Source organism: Spermophilus citellus (assembly GCF_964194105.1).
Source record: "Spermophilus citellus genome assembly, chromosome: 9".
Taxonomy (NCBI): domain Eukaryota; kingdom Metazoa; phylum Chordata; class Mammalia; order Rodentia; family Sciuridae; genus Spermophilus; species Spermophilus citellus.
In genome coordinates this window covers 125439127-125458638 of record NC_138191.1, presented here as the reverse complement: position 1 = coordinate 125458638, position 19512 = coordinate 125439127, and the positions used below count along the sequence as shown (strand labels likewise).

General features: G+C 56.1%; 1 protein-coding gene across 1 annotated transcript in view; it reads left to right on the top strand.

The window, feature by feature from the left end:
- Nucleotides 1-1250: 1250 nt before the first annotated feature.
- VWA5B1 (von Willebrand factor A domain containing 5B1) overlaps nucleotides 1251-19512 on the top strand; it is a gene marked incomplete at its 3' end in the record, with an annotated part of 52753 nt that continues 34491 nt past the window's right edge. The window contains exons 1-3 of the mRNA XM_081308534.1: nucleotides 1251-1375; nucleotides 17032-17196; nucleotides 18731-18883. Coding sequence (XP_081164660.1) covers nucleotides 17058-17196; nucleotides 18731-18883 — 292 coding nt within the window. The 5' untranslated portion in view covers nucleotides 1251-1375; nucleotides 17032-17057. The remainder of the gene's footprint in view (nucleotides 1376-17031; nucleotides 17197-18730; nucleotides 18884-19512) is intronic.

The window sequence follows — 19512 nt, the reverse complement described above, 5'->3', positions numbered from 1 at the left end:
CCTCCTGTACCTCTGAGGCATCTGTCTTCTCTTAGACTTCAGATTCAGGTTTTGCGGCCCCACCTGTCTGGCCCTGTGCCTCCAAATGTACTTGTCCTTGATCATGGAAAGGCCGTGGGCAGGCTTCCAGGAACTACCCCTAAACACCTAGACATTTCCCTTTCAACTTTGGCATGATTCGGGCAGCAAGCTGGGGTTGGGACTTGAAGGTTTGGCAGGCGTGGCCCAAGGAGGACCACTTGCTTGGCTGCATCATGACCTCTGGGGGGCGGGGAATGGATTGACAGCTTGGCTCAACAATGGACTTGCAGGGGAACTGGAGGAGCTGGTGGGGAAAGGGGGGGAGGACCCTGAGAGCCCTGCAGGGTGGGGATCACCTGGAGGCAGACCTGCGTGCCAGTGCCCGGGCGGGGCTGCCTGAAGGCCCATATCACAGGCGTGGCCCTGGCCATCCTTCCTATTCACTGAGCAGGAGTTAGCAGGGGCTGCTAAGTGACCTCGGCTTCCTCCTGTGCTCTGAGAGGGGGGAGGGGAGGGGGACAGCGCCAGTAGTGTGTGCGCAGGGGGTGATTGTCATGGTTACGCTCTGACAAAACAAATGTCTCTGCTTCCTGCAGGCCACCTCAGCAGCCATCGCAACATGGGCATTGGTCAGGCCAGCCGGCAGGGCAGCGGCCTGGGCTTGGGCACTGGAGCCTGGCCCCTGGTGGCCCCTCCAGCAGCCCTGGGTGCAGGGAGGCAGTGCGGCTGTGCAGAGAGGGGGCACTGACCCACACACATGTTGCTTCTGGGGCAAGGTAAGGGGAGGAGGGCTGGGCCCTGGGCTGTCCTGAGCTCCTGAGGATGTGTGTGAGCGTGCACGGTGCGGAGTTAGTGTGCTTCTGTGTCCAAGTGTGTACACGGTGCGCTCACACCACGGGAGGGGCTGGGGAGGCTCCAGCTACAAGTGGGAGAAGGCGACCACATGTTGCGCTCCCTCTCTCCCTCTCTTCCCCTCTCTCTCTCTCTCTCTCTCTCTCTCTCTCTCTCTCTCTCTCTCTTCCCCCTCCTCTCTGTCCCTCTTCCTCTGTTTGCTCTGTGAGTCTGTCTGCATCTTCTTCTCCGGGTGTCTCTCTCTCTCTCTCTCCTGTCTCTGCCTCCCTACTCCTCCCTCTCTCAGCCTCCCATCCTGCCACCTGTTTCCAACATCTCCCTGTCCCCATCACCTCTGCTGGGTCCTCTGGGGCCCTGGGGGCGCTCAGGAGCTCTGTGGGCTGCCCACCCCAGCTGCCAGGCTCCTGCCCGCTGCCCTCCGGTGCCGGAGAGACCGTCTCCCAGCCTCTGACTGAGCGCGCACTCCTCTCTGAGCCCCGCATCCCAGGCGCCCGCACGCACGGTAAGGAGGCTGGGCACCGACCGGGGTCCGCTCCGCGGGGCGGAGGGAAGTGGCGGGGGAAGGGGGACTTGACGCCGGGCGCAGTGTGGTGTCTGCTAACCTCGTGCCCCTGCTGGAAGTCCCGTCATAATGTCCCTGCGGCAGCCCCAACAGTTCCATCCCGGTGCTCCTGCCGGTGCTCCTGCGGGAGGGGGCGGCGGCCAGAACCTTCCCTGCCCTCCTCTTCCACTCTGAGGAGCAATGGCCACCTTCCTGCTGGTCCTGCTCTGAGCCTGACCCCCGCCCCCCACCACAGCCTGTCCCCGCACCACACACAACCGCCCTCCCGCACCGACTTAGCGGACAGGGCCCCTCCTCACTTTTTCTGCCAGGAAAGAAGCCTGTTCCTTGGGTTCACCTGCCTGAACCCAGCCAGGTCATGGGAACAGGGCAGAGGCCAAAGGGCACGGGTGAGCTGCAGTCTTATCCTGGCCCAGAGCTCAAGGGCACAAGGCTCCTGCGTTTGGCAGTGTTGGGAGTGAGAGCTGAACACACCTGTGTGTGCGTGTAGATGTGTTCTTGAGAAGTATATGGGGGCATCTGGGAGTGTCCCTAGAGGATAGTGTGACATATATGGAGCGGGTGGTAGGGGGCTGAGGTGCATGTATAGATACTTTTGCATGTTTGGGGATGCATGGGATGCCCGTGACCTACCGACAGGCTTGCAGAGTGTGGGTGTACGCATGTGTGTGCATGCGTGTGTTATGTGTGCATGCATGTACACCTGTGCAGAAGATTGTGGGTTGAAACTGACCCCAAGGCTGCCGGGTGAGGCCTGACATGTGACTGCAGTGTCACCCAGCCTTGGCTTGCCTCCATGTCCAGGGAGAGTGCTTTGGCCATTTCTAATCCTGCTCAAGTGATGGTCCAGGGCCCAAGGTGGGGGACATCGTGTCCTTGGGGTGGACCTATAGACCCCACTGCTTTTCTGGTGCAAGAAGGACCAAGTTCCTGGACTGGGGATGGCTTGGGCTCTGAGCCTCCTCCCCAGCCCTAGCTTCAGGAGCTGAGAAGCTCAGGGGGCTGTGGCCTCACAGAATGTGTGACAACAGCCCAAACCTGGACCATGTAAAGCCCGTAGAAGATTCTCCTCCAGCCATCAGCTGCCAGGTGGTTGGTAAAGTTGTCAGAGTTGGGGGTGGGGGGTGAAAGACAGAGAGGCCTACCAGGACAATGACACAGGCACCCTGCCCAGAGAGACTGGGGTGTCCACTCAGTGCTCCCCAACTAGCCTGACCACCCCTTGGGCCCAGGAACCAAACTCTGGCCCTCCCTGGCCCCTTCCTGCTGCTTTTCTCTGAGCACCTTCCCCGCTGGCTGGCCTCTTGCTACCATGAACACTGGCTGAGGTTCTGTGCAGGCTGGATGCTCGGGGAGAGGGGACACGCTAGGGAAGAGGATCACTGGAAGAGGCTCCCAGGGGCTCAGGGCAGGACCCTGGCCTTGGGCTCTTGCTCAACCCCTCCCTCTGACTCCCTCTCCTCAGCCTCCAGTAACCCCAGGCCTCGCTGGGTTGATTTGGTTTCTCCTGGTCTCATCCCTGCTCCATCCAGACTGGGAAAGGGATGTGGACATTGTCAACAGACATCCCAGGTGGCCGAGAGCAGCCCAGTGGGGTCAGTGGGCTGAGCATGACTCTGGGTCACTGGGGGTGCCCAGAGCCTCTCATCCCATTGTCTCCCTGTAAGTGAAAGTGGCTGTGTCCCTACCCAGAGCTCTCGCCCAGCAGCAGGGCCAACACACAAAACCCTCTGGGTTCTTGGATTTCTTAGGGAGAGGAGATTGAGATCAGGGTGTTCAGTGGCGAGCTGAGAAGGCTTCCTGGAGGAGGTGGTGTCAACGTGGAGACTCGGAGGAAACAGTGGATGCACGTGGCCATGGGGATGGACAGAAAGGAGCTGGGCCAGGCTGGGTGTGAGCACAGGCAGAGCAGGGAGGGACAAGAGGTCTGGGTCAGCAGGTGTCCAGCAAGTCAGTTGGAATGAAGAGACAGGCTGGGATGAACACCATGTGGTCACTGGGTGCCACTTGATGCCAGGCGCTGGGCAGGGTGTGTGGTCTGCCCTTGAGGAGCTCGCAGTCTCACGTGGGGCAGGACAGATGGGTTCCCAAGCTCGTGCAGCCAGTGCCCGTGCTAAGGGCTATTAGATTTGAGATGCAAGAGGTGAGTGCCCAGGCTCTGAGATGGTCTGGGGCACAGAGGCAAGGGCCCCACCAGAGGTTCACATTCACCAACACCTGCCCGTGCACTGGGGCAGGGCCAGGGTAAACCACCTGGGGAGAAAGCAGAGAGTTGGTAGAGGAGGAAGTCCCGAGATGAACCCCGGAGTCCTGTCTCTTGTCTCTGAGGAAGTGATCAAGAATGCACAACTGGACAGGAACAAGAACCTGGTGTGTCCCCTGCCTTGTGCCTCCCCTTCCCATGGTGTTTACTTTAATCTCCACTCTACAGAAGACTAAGGGGCTCCTGGAGGTTGCCAAGAGCTAGGTTTAAGGGCACAGAGAGAAGGACAGAGCCCTTCACCAGGGATAAGGTAGACGTGCTAGAAGGCTCGCCCAGTGTCCCCCCCAGCAGGAGCTACAGGAGAGAAAACAAGAAGGACCTTTGTGGCTCCCCTAGAGGACACAGGAGGGCATTGCAGCTGGGCAAGGCTGAGTGACGCTCAGTCCCAGGGGCTCAGAGGACCCATCAGGAAAGACTCCAGAGAGGAGGCAAGACTTGAAAGGACACAGCAGGATAGGAAGGCCTGGGGCACAGGGCGAGGGTGCAGGACAGCCTCGGCCAGGACAGGAAACGGGACATCCCTGGGGGAGGGTGGGGTTGGGCTGCCAGAGTGGGCTGGGGGTGGAGTCTGGCTCCAGTGAAGGCTCCTGGGGGTCCTGGGGCAGGGGGGCCATCAGCACCCCAGGAAGACAAATTAGGGAGCCTGGGGAAGTTCAGCTCTTGCAACTTCCCTGGGGCCTTGGGGGTCTAGAGGGACCCCAATCCCATCTCCCATCTGAAAACCCTCTGCTAGAGCCTGGGCTATGAATGACAATACCAAGCTCTTCCCCACTTCCTAATGCTACCCTGGTACCACCAGCCAAGAGGCTCCTTACCTGGGACCACTGTGGAGACAGTGACAGGCACAAGACCAGATCAGGTTCTGGAGCACATGGTCCCAGAAAAGCCTAGAATGGGGCCATGGCTAGGAGCACCTGCAGGGCAGGGGTAGGTCCACCTGTTCACCCATGTACGCATCCTTGCTCGGCCCCCGGGCAGGGGTCTGCCTAGTCCATAGCAGGGCCCCACAGATGGGAGGCGGGAGGCTTTTCAAGTAGCCCCCAGGACAGAAGAACGTTAGTGAACTGGCCACCTATACAAGTGGTTCCTGTATAAATATCTGTTTGCTCAAGGCCAGAGCCAGTCCCGGCCCGTCACTCACCAGGGGTGTCCATTGCCCTCTCTGTGAACCCATGTCAAAGAACTGCACGGTGGGACTGAAACCTTGTGAAAGTGGTGGGACTTAATGAGGCCACGCAAAGGGGACATTGGAGGGTTCCTTGGATCCCACCCCATGTCATAGCCAAATGAGCACCTGTCCGCCCATCAATGAAACAAGAGGAAACTGACTACAGTGAGTTCGCGCTGGGCACTTCCGGCTCTAGGCCGTGATGGGGAAGTCTGAAATTAAAAGTCCGTGTTGCCAACATATAATTTTGTCCAAAAAAAATCATCCCCCCCACCCTTCACCCAGTCCATACTCCACTTGTTCTTCGTTCATTGAAAGTCTTTGCCCTCGATTATTAGTACAGGTCTTATTCTGGTCCCCATATAAGATTCTATCTTCATGGTTCTAGTTTCATGTTTTAAAATAAATTCCCAATTGAGAGCTTTCCTTCCCCATTTCCTGTGAAACTGGTTCCTGTCCTGATCCTGGGGCTCTCCCTGGAGTGTCCTTTGTCCACTCTAGTTATTGGAGGGAGATGGTGGCAGACTTCCAAGCACTGAGGGTTGACCATTTGCAGTTCATAAAGGAGCGAGTGAGGAGTGGTCCTGGAGACCTTCAGATCCCTTGCCTCTGCGGTGCCTCCCTCACCTCAGGCCATTCGTTCATTTATTCAACATTTAATGAGCACCTGTCAATTCTCAGGTGCTCTCCTGAGCTCTGGGATGAAATTGTTGGCAAACTATCCACACGTCCCTGCCTCTGGGCAGCTTGTATTCTAGTGGACCACTGGCCAACCTCCCTTCGTCCACCTCTTGCTCTCCTCCCAGGATTGTAGCTCCTGCGGCCATCACCTTAGCTCAGAGAACCGAGCCTTCACGACTCTGCTAGCCAAGTTTGATTCTGCTGCGGTGACAGTACAGCATCATTCCTGCCTGTGCTGCGTGTCCCAGCAGGTCACCCACGTCTTCATGTAACCCCATCACTCTAGATCCAGGCCAACAGAGGCTCCTGGTGATGGTGGGCCTCGTCACTGGGACGTTTCCTGTCACAGTGGTGGCAAGAAACAGGACAAGGCCAAGAGCACCTGCTTTTAAAGCTTCCACCCATTTCAGTGGCTGAAGTAAGATACCCGTGAGGCTTTCAAGGGGACAGTGGCACGCAGCCCGCTGTGTGCTCAGAGGAGAATCTGGGAGATCTAGCCAACAGCGTGGTGATGGCACACAGGCCTAATCAAGAGAGGACATCGGAGCCCTTATCAGAATATTAACAGGAAATAAGAGAGAGAAAAAAAAGGTCATCTTGGGTTTGTCCCTGCCATGATCTCAGCCTCCAGCTCGGGCCACCAGGACTTGGTTCCAAGCAGCAAATCAGAATCCCTTGTGGCCGGCAGACTCGCTCTGCCTCTCCCAAGCCCCAGCTTAGCAAAGCAGCAGATTATTTTAACAGAGAAAGTTCTGGCCTAGGAGCTCCGATCCCCTGGCCTCACTTCCCCTCTGGGCCTCAACCTCCTGGTCCTTAAAATGGGGATGGCATTCTTTATCTGGCCCCAGCTCCTGAGCTCTGATTCATTCATGGATGAAAGTGCCTCGGTGCTTTGTGCGAGGACTGGGTGCTCCTGGTTCTTGCTTTGTGACGCAGTCGTGGACTTGAAATCATTAATGGTCAGGGGCTCGGCCCCTCCCGTGGCTTTTAACCCAGTTATTTTCAGTTCTTTGAACTGTTGACTGTGCAAAGATACCGTGTTTCTAAGACAGTCCTCACAAGCCTTCTGGGAGGCCTGGCTCGACCAGCTCGGTCCCCAGCCCACATCCTCCCCTCAGGACAGAGCCGCCCACGCCCCTGTAAGTCAGCCAGGCCCCCGAATTCATTGTGTGGTGCTGTGTGGCAGGAGCCACAGCTGTGCCCGTGCCATTCGGTGGCGCAAAGTGGAGCTTGGCCTTAAGCCTAACTCTGCTGGGGCTCTAGGGCCTGAGCAGGTGGCCTCTGCAGCAGCTTTCCTCTCAGCCTACTTGTCTGCTTGCTTTAGTCTCTGAGAGGCCTTTTCTCCTGCTCATGTGAATAAGGGGTAGTGCTCTAGAGCACCACGGTACACGCAGAGGCACCGGAACGACACTGCCAGCCTTCAATTCCCAGGATATCTTTCTTAAATAAAATGAAAATAAAAGTTTTGCTTATATGGTCCCAAGGAGTCAGTGTGGTACCCACAGGAGCTGCTCAGCACCTGACTCCATGACAAAATCTGTCCAAAATATCGGGAGCCTCTCACTCCTAAAGTGCTACCTCCTTGACCCCGATGGCGGAGGGCATTTGCATCCTGAAGGCAGCTGCTCTGGGGTCTCCTCTTTCTGATTAACCTTTGGCTGGCTCTGCACCAGCAGGGGGGCACTGCAACCCTTATCTGAGGTTTTCCTACAGATAAGGTTTTCCGTGCGCCATGACACCCTCTTTGAGGGCCTTTGTGTGCCCACCATGTTTCAGTCACCTCTTTGTTGAGACCATTTTCCAGTGGGGGTTGCCCTCATGGGCTCAATCTGAGGGAGAGGTAGGATGGCCACCTCTGCTGGACGCTCCTACCACCGCACCCCTCTTGCAAGATACAATGGAAGGACAGGAAGCAGGAGATGCAGAACCCTGAGGGTCACCCCAGCCAGTGTCAAGGGAAACACCTCTAGCTCTAGGTGTACTGACCGAGTCTTGGCACCTGCACTGGCTGGGGGAAGCAGGCAGCAGATGACATGGTCTCAGCCCAGGTTCTGGGGCCAGACTGTTTGTATCCAAATCCTGCCTTTACCAACAGCTGGCTCTGTGGATGTGAGATTTTCCTAACCTCTCTGAGTCTTGGTTTTCTCCCCTATAAAATGGGGATAATTGGTCCTAAATGGTCATAGCAGTAATTAAATGAGATAATGTTCCTAGCTCTTCAGAACAGCGCCCCTCTGAGGGTAGACGAGGTAGTCAACATGCAGCCCAGTTACCATGTATGAGATGGGGAGCAACCCCGGGCTGCGTTCTCAGGGTGTCTCTCTTACATACCCTTGGACCCTGGGCTGTTGGCTTGGGATGGTGCAGTGGGTTCATCCTCCAGGCTCACCACCTCTAGTCATTAGGAAAAGATGCCAAGGCCCCATGCACAGCTGGGGAATCACCCTCTCCCAGTCACTCATTGTGCATGTTGGGTGGCAAAGGGCTCTGGACAGGAATTAAGATCCCCAGGCCTGCCAACTCTGCCACCCATTCTATGTGGACCCCAGATTGATGCTATAGCAGCACTACCCCTTATTCACATATAAACCTTGAGGGAACAACAGAGCCTGGAGTCTAACAGCTCCATATCTGAGTCCACTTGTGAGGTATCACACTAAGCCTCAGTTCCCCATCTGCAAAATGGGGGTATTAGTCATATATACTTCATAGGGCCGTCCTGAGGGCTGCCTGAACTAATTCATGGAGATTTAGGACAACAACTGGCATATAATAATTGCTTAATATATGTTAGCTGGTTTGAGGGTGGGGTTGTTTTGTAGCTGCCCTTGGGGCTTACACTCTCAGGGACAAAGACAAACACTAACCCAGCAACTCACCCATCTCTATGCCCCACTCGCTGTGCTGTGTGCCAGGCCTGAGAGGCAGGGGCACTGCAATATGTGTGACAGCAGAGTCCCAATCTGGAGTCCACATAGAATGGGTGGCAGAGCTGGCAGGCCTGGGGACCTTAATTCCTGTCCAGAGCCCTTTGCCACCCACATGGCCTCTCTGTGCCATATGAAGGGACAGCATGTGTAGGGAACAGTCTCACAGATTGGCATAAACAGATCTGAGGCCTAGAGGGAAGCTAAGGCAATGACCATATTCTTCTGCCAGCACCTGGGCTGGAGCCCTGGGGTGCCTGGGTGAAGATGTGAGGGCTGTGGGCAGCCACCGGCACTCTGGGGAAATGCCAAAACCCCAGTGTCCAGATACTGCCTAAGTGAGTGGGAGAGGAAGACAGGAGGGCACCCCAAAGAGATGGGACAACAACGCAGCAGCCGGTGGTCACTGAGGACCAGACACAGGGCCCAGAGTCCCATGAGCAGCATCTCACCTGCAAGCTCCACAGTCACCTGTCAAAGAAGCCAACTTTTTACCTGCCCATTTCCCAGAGGGTGAAACTGAGCTTCAGGGGCGTTCCCAGCACTGGAAAAGGAAGAGAAATGCAGGTTGCAGGAGCAGAAATCAGCTCTCCAATCTGCCATTGCCCAACATGGGGGCCTTAGGCGAGGACACAGGGCAAGGGTCACTCTTCACTTCCCTAGGCACCCCAGCGTGCGAGGTCAGCTCTAGCCGCTATTCCAGAATGGCCTCCGCCCCATCACTCCGTGAGCTCCCACACAGGCAGGCAGGGACGGGCCAGAGATAGGGACCAGGCTGGAAGCCACAGGGGGACTCCATCAGCACCTTTCAAGAGGCTGCAGGGGGTAGTGCTGCTATAGCATCAATCTGGGGTCCACACAGAATGGGTGGCAGAGTTGGCTTGGGAGGGTGCATGGGTTCATCCTACAGGCTCACCACCTCTGGTCATTAGGAAAAGATGCCAAGGCCCCACGCACAGCTGGGGAGTCACCAGCTGGGTTAGTGTTTGTCTTTGTCCAATACCCCTGAGAGTATAAGCCCCAAGAGCAGCTACAAAACAACCCCACCCTCAAACCAGCTAACATATATTAAGCAATTATTATATGCCAGTTGTAGTCCTAAATCTGGCAGCTCAGCAGGTGAGGTCACCTTTAAACAGCCCCTGAAAAGGCGAAGTAAATGGAATTCACATTAAATGGAATCCTGTTTCCCATCAACCTGTGGGATCATTGCTGAGAGCCCTTCGTGAGCAGAGGCTCTGGAGCTGTAGTGTCAGGGTGCCCACAGGGGACAGCCATCCCTCCCGCTGCCTGCCTGCACCCTTCATCTGCCCTCCCCAGTCTGTAAACCAGAAGCCCTGCCCAAGGCCCTCGTGTGTGGGCCTATTCCTTCCTCCTTAGCCGGTCCCCATGAAGCTCTTAACTAGAAACCTCCAAAACCAAGGGCAGCCAGGGCCTTGACTGGACGTCTGCACTGGCCAGACTCCAAGTCTCCCAAGCAGCGTGGGGACACTGAACACTGAGCAGCCTGACCGTTCCTCCAGCCCCACCCCCACTACAGCCACCTGGGGAAGGAATCCTACAGGTCGGGGCTGAAATGGTGGGATCTCCCCACTCTTAGATTCTTTAAATGAACCTAGAGCTAAAGCCTGTCCCCACCCCCTAACACGTTCCATGCCATTCATTTGTTTGCTCATTTATTAACTCAACAAATAGGGCACATGCCATCCCTTCCTTGTGGAGTGTAATGAGTCTGGGGAGGTGGAGCTGTAGAGGTGGGCAGGTGGGAAGCAGGACAGAGGCCTGAGGGCAGGGGCTGTGTCCATCTTCCTCCCTGCTTAGCCCAGGCCCTGCGTGGTGTCTGGCACGGCGCCGTCGGACCATCCAGACACATCTGCTCACTGCTTGCTCTCTGACACCTGAGTAATGAGGAATGTGACTCAGCTAGTGGGGGGACCATCTATGCAATGCAGGACACTGAGAAGGTTTCACAGTGGTGGTGGCTTTTGAGCTGGACCTTGAAGCATGATGGGATTTCCCCCAGGGGAGAGCAGAGTTGCGGGGGGAGCCCTCCCTCCCTACAAAGCCAGCAGCCTCAGAGGAGGTGGTTTAGAGCAGGAGGTCTTGATGAGCTGAAACGTGGGGTGGGATAATCGGGTGGGGTGAGGGTCCAGTCATGCATTTGTAACCCTCTTTGGCTGGATGCAGGCCTGGGGTGGGCAGGTTTAGAGCAAGGAGACCAGAATGTGAGGACCCCGGGATTCTAGAAGTTTAGAACAATCAAACCAGATCCGGAGAAACCACAACTCTGCTCTACTTCTTTGGGAGTGTTGGTGTGAGTGTCTGGGTAGGCCGGGACTCCCAGTGGAGCTGTGAAATCATGGACTTCCTAGAGAGGTTGGAGATGGGGAGCAAGACAGGACCCCAGCCTGAGGTAAGTGGGTGCTCCACCTGCCCACGCCACAGAATTGCATGGTGGGCTCGCAGTCTCTGTCTCACCCACGCCTGGCTGAGCCCACTCGGCCAGAGCACCCCAAATCTTGGGAGCATGATCTGAAGAGATCTGTCCAGGATGAGGGGGAGAGCCTTCCAAAATGACTTCCAGGTGGAGGGAGCAGAGTCTCCATGTTGCACCTGGGACATAGTAGAGTGGAGGTGCAGCTCTAAGATCAGAGCCAGAGTCCAAAGGGTCACTGAGGTCCACTCTTGGGCTCTGCAGACCTGGAGAAGCTGAATTTACTCAAGGCCACTCAATGTGTAAAGAACACAGTGCAGCAGAAAAATAGGTCAATTACTCTGGAAGTGGCTATAGTGGACCCTAACCCCAAGCAGAACTCCAGAGAATGGGACCTCGCCACCACCCCAAGCAAGTTTCTGCCTTTCCAGTCTCTGAAAAGCAAATGCCCCCTGGACACAATGCCCTTCTCTTTGGCCCCAAGAACCCTGACCCAGGCATCCCCACCCCTGTCACGATGGCTGCGGACAGGCAGGCCCAGGAGCCCTCCCCCTGCTCCTCCCACACGTCTTGCCTCCCTGTGCTCAGTGCGGGCTCTGGAGCAGCTTGGGAAAGGAAGGATGGGACTTTGGAGGTGGGGTGGGTTCCCATCTGGCGTGGCCACCGGACGGCTGTGTAACACTGGGTCTGACTTCCTGTAAAATGGGTAGGTGTGAGCACCGGCAATGACCATCACCAGGGCCCGGCAGGTGCCCCTTTAGAGCTCCTCCTCTGAACAGAAGCCTACAGGGAGCTGGGACTTAGGCCAAGAGAGGCGTGACCAGCGCTCTCAGAACTCACAGCCCAGCTGGGGGGTCCAAGTCACTGTAGACGGTGGAACCTGGTAAACAAGAGCCCACAGCGTGGCAGCCTCAGGAGGGGGCATCTAGTGCATGGGGGCACTAGGAGGGCTCCGTGGAGGAGGCAGCTGTAGAAGTGGCTCTGGCGCAACGAGCAGGACTTTGAAAGGCAGAGGAAGAGGCAATGCTCACCCCAGGAAAGGCCCCCCGGTGGGAGAGAACCTGGCCTGTTCAGGGCGGGCCAAGATGGCCAGGGTGTTTGGAGGGAGCTGAACATGCAGGTCATGGACAGAGAAGGAGACTCGATGGGAGGACCTGGAAGGCCATGCTGGAGTTTGGCTCGACCTATCGGACAAAAGCAATGGAAGCCATTAAGTTCAGGGAGTTGGGGGTGGAGGAGTGTGTGTGTGTGCGCGCGCATGCGCGTGCATGCCTATGTGTAGTGTGTGTGCCTAGTGACAGAGGACCAGAAAGAGAACAAATAGGCTGGAGGCTGAAGGACCAGTTAGGAGATGACAGGGACCTTCTACAGAAAGCAGTGGAGAAACGAGGAGGGAGTGAGGGGAACTTTCAACAGCAGAAGCTTCAAGGGTGAGGAAAAAGCTTCTTGCGGGGGGGCAGCATGGCCCATGGTCAAGCACATGGACCCTGTGGTCCTTCGTGCTTGGGTTCAACCCCCTGCCCCATCACTTACTGGCTTTGTGACCGGGGGCAAGTTCCCTTATCTCTGTGAGCCTTGGTGTTTTTATCTATAAAACAGGTAGAACAAGAGGGCCCGCCTCTGACCCAGGATTCAAAATTATATATGCTAAGGTGTTGGGGTGGGGGCTCCTCCCTTCAGCACACATTTATTGAGCATCTACTAAATGCCTGGCACTATTCTGTGGGTAGCAGACATAATGGTGATCAAAGCAACATAGAAGTCCTGCCCTCACGCAATTATAATCAAGAAGGTTGGGGAGACCCATTCAACAAGATGCACACACAAAATATGCCTAATGTGGGTGGCGATCAGTGGTGAGGGGAAAGGAGAGGATAGGAAATGCTGAGAGACTGCAGTTCAAGGGTGAGTGAGCAGTTGTGAGGTAGGGCAGCCACTGATAGGGCGTGAAGCCCAGGGCGTTACAGGGGAAATGAAGCCAAGGGAACTGACGTCCGGGGACCAGGGGCAAATGCCCAGGGAGCGGATGTGCTGTTCCTGCAGCCAAAGGCACTAGGGGTCCCAGAAGGTGTGTCGGGGGACAGAGGAGTAAGGATCTTAGCAGGAGCAGCAACTGGGACCAAGAAGGGCACTCGCCCAGCCCCAAGGGGTGACAGGAATCAACGGCACTTCCTGGAGAAGGGAAGCAGGGACCCGGGCCAGGACGGAGAGAGTCTCAGACAGGCACAGAGTCAGGGGGTCCACTGGCTATGGACAGAGCAGTGGTTGCAGGGGACATGGAGATTTGGCAAGACAATCAATGCCAGGGGCCAGCACAGGGGCCCAGAGGGGCAGAGCATCTCCATGGACTTTACCCTCAGCAGTTCCTCTGACGAGTCCCTGGGCCTGATGGCCAGAGGACTTCTCTCCCTTCACTGGACCAAACAATGGGAACCTCAGAAACCACCACTTCACAGCGTCATCATCACCAACTCTTAGTGCCAGCATGATTCAGGGCCATTGGGATTTGCCAGTGAGAAAATTGGGCCCCGGTCCCAGCCCTGGCAGAGGGCAGGCAGATGAGAAGCAGCAAATATTGATATATCACGTGCTGGCAATAGGTGTGATGGGAAAAAATGAAGGACAGGAAGGGGTAAGGGAGCAGGCCATGTGGACATCTGGGAAGAGCGTTCCCAGCAGTGGGAACAGCCCGTGCAAATGACCTAAGGCAGAAGCATTCGAGAGGCGACGTCAAGGGGAGGGCAGCAGGAAAGCCACTCAGTAGGACCCCCAGGGACATGGAGAGCATCAGGGGGACTGAGCCATGGGGTCACATGATTGGATCCTTGCCTCTGGAGGATGGCTCTGTCTGCCCTATTTGAAACAGACTGTAGGGGAACGTTGGGGTGGCAGCTGTGGAGGTGACAGGAAGAGGTCAGGTTCTGAACCTGCAGCTTTATTTGCTCTCTGTCTCTCACGCTAGTTTCTGTTCTCACACCTGCCGTATTCCCCACGGGGTCCCCAGCACCGAATGTCCTTTAGCGTCCTTGGGAGCAGTGCGCATTCATTCATTCATTCATTTCACCTTATGAATATGTATAATATTCCCTTTATGAATATTTATAAATATAAATAACGTCTTGGCCAGAAGGACGCCTGTCATTTGGGAGTCACCGTTTCTAGGCCATCAGAAACCGTTGGTATTTAACAGGGACCCCGGGAACTCCTGCAGGCTGCACAGCCCTCAGACCCAGATTAGCCCAGGCCAGCGCCCCAGTTCGTCCTGCTCTTTCTATGGGCCTCGGAGAATATGGAACAGAAGCCAACCAGAGAGCCAAGACACCCTTCTTAATAATGCTCCCTCCTGCTCTCTCCAGTCCTCCCCAAGGTCACTCTAAGGCCTGGATCTTAAGCCCCCCTTTCTCAGCTTCTTCAGCCCCCTCACCCAGCCCTGGCCCCCTTTCATCCCCCTTTGGTCTCCCTCACCCCTCCAGCTGTTTGCTATCCTAAAAGTCAGGGATCTGGGCACACAGGTTGCGTGGCAGACCGCAGGAGGAGGTGGGGAAGGTAAATACATGATGGCGCTGCTCCTGACACCAGGCACCTGTCACCGGACATGGCCCTAGGCCCAGGTTGTGTCTCTCAGTGGCCTGCAGATGTGTGGCTGGCTCCAGGGCAGCCCCTGGAGTATCCTGTGGTCTTGGAGACCCTGGTGGGGAAGGAGCCGGAGGGGAGGACACTTCACATTATTGTTCTGGTCTCCCTCTCCCTCAGGGGCAGCCCTGGGTTCTTCCAGGAGAGAATCCTCCAGCAGCACCTGTGTATCCTTCACACACCCCAAACTCACATCCAGAGCCGAACGCATCTCTCGAGGCCTCTCTGTCCCTGTCTATGGGAGAATAACCCTTGGGAAGGTTTCATGGGGCTGGGGTGAGACAGTGTATGTACCTGGCACATTTTCATTATTTAATTAACTCCAGCTGCCGTGACTATATCTTCCCCTACTCTCGAATTTCCTCTGTCACTAGATTATAAACTCCCTGTGGTTGGGGCTCTGTCTTATCTTTGTATCTCCAGTGGCTAATTCTGGGCCTGTAATACAGTAGGCCCTTATCAATGCTGGAAGAACTGACGGCAAATATACATGAATGAGGCCCCCCAGGATTTAAAGCTTACTCCTGCCAAGAGCTTCGGACATTTTTAAAGCATGGGCAAGAAGAGAAATCTGGCCTTTGTTATCAGACATCTCTCATCCAAGCCCCACTCCCAGTGTGGGAGGACTGGGTTAGACAAGATGCCCCCAGCAAGAACCCCTGAAGGACTGAAACTTAAGTCCAAGTTCATTGCCCATCTGGGAGCTGATTCCCTGAGGGTGCATTCCCCAATTGGCATTCTGGTCAGCAGTGAACCCAGGCAAGGAGGAGGAGAGAGGGAGGGCGGGTATCCAGGGCTGTGGCTCAGTCAGGAAATGAACTCTGAGAAGAGACACCAGGGATCCAGCGGCTCCCTCCTGGCTCTCGATCTTCCTCCAGATATCAGCCAGCCTGTCAGGAGATAAGCAGAGCTGAGAGCTGTCTGGGCTGGAGCCACAGGGAGAACACAATTAAAAAGATACTGCTGGGCTGGTGGGGGTTGAGGGGCACCTCGGGATTTGTGCAGGACACAAAGAGGACCTAGAGAAAGGGTAAACAGGGCTCATTGATCAGCCTTGCAATTAGATGGTAGCAGGCCACCAGTTCCCATGGGAACTCGCACACCAGAGAGAGAACCTGACCTCCATCTGGCATTCCAGGAGGCCCTTTGTGTGACTTTGATTCATACTCTCACCCCTCAAAGGCTTGTGGTTCCTGGGGCGGCCTCTGGAGTCCAAGAGACCATTGGTGCACTGGCCTGAGAAGCGCTCTGAAGGCCTTCACATTGGACATATGAAAGCCACCCACTCCTTCACTCATTCAGGAGGATCCAAGTAGAAGCAAAACCAGACGGGATCCATGCCCACATGTGTACCACGTGCTCTGTGAAGGCGGTGACAAACGACAACCAAATAACCTCACGGAAAAAAAAAAAAAAAAAAAAAAAAAACGGAACATAAGAAATTGGTAGAAATATACGGCAGGAGAGAAAACTGCCCCTGGGCGAGGGTTGCTCAAGGATGCTGGGCACAGGGGTCTCGCCTCCCTGCAGAGGGGACCCCGATCACACTGGAGAATGAGGAGGTTACTAGAGAAAAGTCAGGTGTGGGGAGCCCTCCAGGAAGAAGCAAGCACAGGGCTGGAGAGAGCAGGAATGGAAGTTATCAAGGCCCACCCAGCACTGGACACAAGGTTGTGCTGACCAAGGAGGCAGGCAGGGGTGAGCACGCCAGGCCTGGGCCACCATGAGGGTCTCCATCTGTTTGAAGAGTTGTGGGTACCATCAGTGGGCAAAGAGGGTGGTGGTCATGCATCCACGATGTGTATGGGAATGTTCCCTCTGGACACTGGGTGGGGAGTGGACTCCAGAGGCAGGGAGCGGATTCAAGAGGCCAGTAGGAGCTGCGGTCTAGGCAGAAATGGTGGTAGCTTGGGGTATTGGCCAAGAAAGGGCATCTCCAGAGAGAAATCACAGGCCCTGGTGATGGGTTTGGGGGTGAGGCCCCAGAGGCCTCCCAGGATTTTGGCCTGTGCACCTGGAGGGTCAGAGGCTGCCTTCATTTGGGCGTCTTTGGGAGCGCTCCTCCCGCCCCCACCCCAGCCTAGCTGTCGCCTGTTGTGGGCAGCTGCCACCAAGTCCCTGCTCCAGTGCAGTAGAGGAGCGGGGACTTGGTGGCATTTTGCAGAGGAAAATCTGAGGCTCAGGGTCATGGGATTCACAAAGGGATGAGGTGGGGCTCCCACCCCAGCACAGATCACGGGGTGCTCCAGGTTGGACAGAAGCTATTTGGGCTGACGCTGAAAGAATCCTAGCGGGCCTCACTTCTCTACCTATGAAACACAAGGGAGGAGAATGGCCGCTCCTCCCAGGGGCCATGTAGTTACCCCAGGGGTCACTCCTGGGAGGCTTTGGGGGAAAGGAGAGGCGTTCTGAGTACCCGGGAGTCTGAGACAGGAAGGGGTTGGGGAGGGTGGGGCCTCTCCCATCTCCTGCCTCTCCTGTCTCCTGCAGGCCCTGGAGGCTGAGTAGCTGGCGGGATGCCTGGCCTGCTGAACCGCCTAACCGGGGCAGCCCTGCCCCTCACCGCGTCTGATGTCACCTCCTTCGTCAGTGGTTACGCCCTGGGCCTGACCGCCTCCCTCACCTATGGCAACCTGGAAACTCAGCCCTTCCAGGGTAAGAACTCCCACTGGGGTGTCCCCAGGGCCACACCCCCCTCCAGGTTGAGTCCCTGTCCTGACATTTACTAGATGATTGACATTGGGTGCATCAGGTGACCTCCCTGAGTCTCAGTTTCCTTGTCAATAAAACGGCCTTTCCAGTTCTGCTCTGCAGGCCTCAAGGCTGATCAACAGAGGGTCCGGATTTGAGCTGAGGAGGTTTAGGTTCAGCCCCCGACAATTGTCCCAGGGCTCCTTGTGTCCCTCAAGGCACGCTCCCTGTACCTGCTCCAGGGAACCTCCCCCAGGAAGAGACAAGATTCGGCCCAAGCCAGGAGCCGAGTTCTAGGCATGGCTCTGGGTCCTAGGACCTCGGGGAAGCCACGGTCCCCCTCCAACTCAGCATGCTCCTCTCTGCCTGTCCAGACGCCAGGGGTTGTGGGGAGGGGAATCAGCAGCGTGGCCAGTCAGGGTGTGGACAGACGCTGGCGGGTCAGAGTTCCTTGGAAATCACATGCCTCTCCCTCTGTGGAGGCAGGGCGTGGCGAGGACTGGCCGGGAGGCTAACTGTGGCCAGGATTCCCTCCTTAGTCATGGTGACGGAACCTCCCAACCACAAACCGAGCTCCAGCCTGCACTGAGGTTCTGGAAGGATTTCACTGCTGCCCTGGGGACCAACAGGAATTAGCAGGGAAACTTTCTTCTCAAAAATCCAGGCAAAGCAGATGGCCCTGCTCCTCTACTTGGGGGAATCCAGAGAAGGAGACCTAAAACAAGTCCCCCGCCTCGGGGACCTGGGAGACTAAACAACTGTGAGGCAGCCCCCTGGCTTTCCACGTGCAGGAGGAACAAGGGCCCCGTTTTCTAGACGAGGAACCTGAGGCCAGGAGGGACATCCAGTGAGAGTTTGCGCAGGGTTCACCGTGGACACAGCCCTGACTTTCCAGCATTGGAAGGTAGAGGAAGTGATGCAACAGGCCTCCTAACCCTGCACCTGCACCTTAACAAGACTCCCAGGCCATTCTCAAAGTTTGAGAAGCACTAAGATGTAAAAATACAGGACACATAGTTTAGTAAGTGGCGGCTATTTTTTTGGCCACGGCAGTCCTGCGAGTTGGCTTCATCATCCGCATCTTGCAGGCGGGGCCACGAGGCTCAGAGATGCTAAATATCTTTTCTGGGGTCGCTGGCCAGGAAATGAGCCAGGCCCGGATTCAAATCTCCAGGGCCCCAGCCCCCAGTGCAGCATGGCAAACTGGTGGCCGAAGACCAAATCCACCACCCAAATGTGTTCCATTAGACCGATGCGACAGATCACCTACAAATCCAGGTCCACGCTCTTTGAAAAGCAGAACTTCTGGCCACACCAGGCTTGCCCACCTGCACAGTAAGAGCAGACCAGAGCCAGGCGCAGCTGCCCCTGCCCACACAGGTCGGGCCCCTACTCTCACCCACCAGGCCCCACCCATGAGGCAGGCCAAAGGCTCCCTTTCCAGAGCTGGGGTTTGCAGGGGTGCCGGGCACCCCGCAATGCTGGCTCAATCCGGCAGGCCTCTTCGTGTACCCTCTGGATGAGTACACCACAGTGATCGGCTTCGAGGCAGTCATCGCTGACCGCATCGTAACGGTACAGATCAAGGACAAAGCCAAGCTGGAGAGTGGTCACTTGGACCCCTCCCGCATCAGATCCCCAACTGTCACAGGTAAGGAGACCCAAAGGGCTGTGGCAGGGCCTGGGGCCTGGCTGGAGGGTGCCTGGGTCAGAGCCTTGGGCAGATGGCACAGGGCAGGGAGAGCAGGAATCCCCAGATGGTGTCCTGTGTGACCTTGAGCCAATAATTCAGTTCTCTGAACTTCCCGCTTCATTGTCTATAAAACAGGTTACTGTTCCTGTTCTCTCCTCCAAAGCAGGGTGAGAATCAAAGGAGGGCAGGGGAAAAAGGGGTTTTGAGGCATCTCTGGAGGACAGAAGAGCAAATCCTTCCATCTCAGAGGCTTAGAGTGAGTCATACCGAGCTCTGACTCTACCCTATTGCTCATGAGGGGTGTGAGCTTAGATAAGAAATTGTAACTTCATGTGTAAGTGAAATAAATAATTAAAGCCACCCAGTGCTTCACCAAATCACTTACACCCCAGAAAGTACTCGAAGCTTGGCCACTGATTCTTGCTATTGAGGAAACTGAGACTCAGAGAAGATAGTGACTGGCTCAAAGTCACACAGCAGGTTAGTGGCAGAGCCAGGGCTTGAACCCAGACCAGTCATCATATGATGGAAGAGATTCTGACCATGGACTCTATGACAGAGGTCAAGACTGAGGACATCAAGATGTT